Here is a 2,500-nt window from a genome sequence, read left to right as displayed (position 1 = left end):
TGAACTGGTAAAAAGCCTACTGAGTGCTGAAAGAACTTACAAATCCCAAATTAACATCAGATAACTTTAAAATTACATTGAAGGAGTGACTACTGAGTTTTACATACATGTACCCATGTTATACAACAGACTTTCGATTTTTAATAGAGTCACTAACTGATATGAAAGAAAGGTTTTGGCAATGTTAATATAATACAGATACCATTATGGTTTTGCGTGGGCAGGGTGGCGTGGGTGTGGGCATGAGGTTTGCCGTATGCCCACAGGGTTTACCTTCTGGGATAAATCCGGATACGAAGCAAGCGACGCCGCCGAGCAAAAGGACAAAGGAGAGCGTGCCCTTCCTGCCCATTCTGTGGAATTATCACGTTCAGTAACAACCTACAGGGCTCTCCTTATTAAACTTGGTCACCTTTTAAGACAGGACCCGGATCAAGTGACTTTGTCTTCTTAAGGTTCCCAGTTCTTTATTGACCAGGATATTGTCTGTCTAAACTGTAAGCTTTACATCATTCTCTGGCACTCAATAATGAGGATTATGTAGCTGGTACTCTTATCAGTACTCTCAAAGGAGTAAAGAAATATTTAGCTTTGAAGGTAGTTAAAATGACTGAATTCTTTCAAAAATTATCTTATGTAATAAAAAATAAGAAACATTCTATCATAGAAAATTCAGTTTACTGTGTTTCAGATCTGGAACATGGTTTCTTACAATATGTATGAAAACTATATAAAAATTTATAACCACAAGAGTACTACAAATTCAGCATTGATAGCCAGAGAATATTTAGATTTACACATGAATAATTTTACAACATTTCTCTTTTCAGGAGAGCCCCACGTGTATCTCCACGCATCATCTATTTTAAATCTATCAGATTTGATTCGTTCTTTTGCCAATAGACTCTAGTGAACTGCATGTATCAAGAAATAACTGATGCAGATCACAAGCAAGGAGGAGAGTGAGTGTGACCTTCGGGACGTTCATGAGCAGTTTACATGACAACTGGAGAATAGCAGTGCCCACTGTCTCCAGTGTTCAGGAAACAATGACTTTTCTATGGGGTGGCTGAGCATGTTGACTCATAGAGATGGCTGGGCATGATAACTTGCATAACAATGGTTGGGCATGACAATTTTCGGAATGGTTGGGCATGATAACTTTCAGAATGGTTGGACATGATAACTTTCAGAATGGTTGGGCATGATAACTTTCACAGTGGTAAGGCATGAGAACTTTTAGGATGTCTGGGTATGACAGCTTCTTATTCTCAAGTAGGAAAACAAAAAATAAAATAAAAATAACTTTTTGGATAAAACTATAAAACTAAACTGGCATGTAAGTTTTTTGAGTAGTTGGTCATGAAAATTCATAAGAATAATGTAAAATGACTTTCACAGAAAAAAATTTAGTCCTCATAACTCAAAATACCGTCTGAATAAGTTGACTGGCTATGATAACTCAAAATAATGGTAGGGATAATAATAACTTAAGGTTATTTTGGTTTCCAAGAAAAAAAAAACTACTGAAGATCTGTTTCTTATCTATCCAACTGAAAACTTTTAACAAAATTTAAATAATTAGGGCACTATACTGTAATAATACTATGTTTAACTTACATTAAACTTACGTAATAGTAGTGCTTTTACTCTTTTCAAAGTCTGTAATACCTTTTGGTTCCACTAGAGGTATACATAATGTGACTGATCATAAAGAGATCTTTATATACCTTTAAATAGAAAATATGTGCATGGTGTTGATGGAACAGTGAAACTTAATGCTCATGGATCTCCGTGTTGTGAATGAATATGAATGTTTAGTAAAAGACTTGAACTAAGGGTCTGTGTATGTGTACTCTCAAACTTGCTAGGTATAAAATGAGGTGATGATGAAATAAAAGCTGTCTAGAATGACAAAGAAATGACTGTTACAAGTTGTATTTGGAAGATGAAAAGGCTTGATAGAGTGATGATGCTCAGACAGAATGAGGATGAGGGAAGGTTCTTTCTACTCTGCTGATGATGAATCTCCTATTGCTGCTGCTGTTGCTGCTGCTGCTGTTACATCTGCTGTATCAGAATCTGCACATGCTGTCACTGCTGCTGCTGCTTGCTGTGCTTATGTATGAACAATGCAGGTAATGATGATTCTGCCTGAATGAATGATGACTGTAGACAGATATGACTGAGAATCAAATAGTAAAACTAAATAAATTTTGTACTGTTGAAGTCTGATAAATATCATGATGTCCCTATTCTTGAATACTTTTTGTTACTTTCTGTTGCTTACCAGTAAACTATAGGTTTATCCCTACACCAAAATTCCAAATAACGCCATAAAGAAATTTAGGATTAAAATCTAAAGAAAATCTCTGACAGTGAGACTGATTTTTGGTATCTTGGTGTGGTTATGCCCCTTGTTTACTGGTAACTAATTATTAGTTAAATGAGTATTTAATACTCTATTTCAAAATGAGGAATAGCTAAAAAAGATAATAAC

At 35.2% G+C, this 2,500-nt stretch overlaps 1 protein-coding gene across 1 annotated transcript in view; it reads right to left on the bottom strand.

Annotated features, from left to right (window-relative positions):
• Positions 1 to 2,500, bottom strand: part of LOC113811955 (organic cation transporter protein-like) — a gene marked incomplete in the record, with an annotated part of 135,096 nt that overhangs the window by 16,593 nt on the left and 116,003 nt on the right. The window contains 1 exon segment of the mRNA XM_070142861.1: positions 274 to 353. Coding sequence (XP_069998962.1) covers positions 274 to 353 — 80 coding nt within the window.

The sequence above is a fragment of the Penaeus vannamei genome, chromosome 3 (genome assembly GCF_042767895.1).
Source record: "Penaeus vannamei isolate JL-2024 chromosome 3, ASM4276789v1, whole genome shotgun sequence".
In the NCBI taxonomy this organism is placed as follows: Eukaryota; Metazoa; Arthropoda; class Malacostraca; order Decapoda; family Penaeidae; genus Penaeus; species Penaeus vannamei.
The sequence above is the reverse complement of the archived record's forward strand: the minus strand, read 5'-3'. Positions and strand labels throughout refer to the sequence as shown.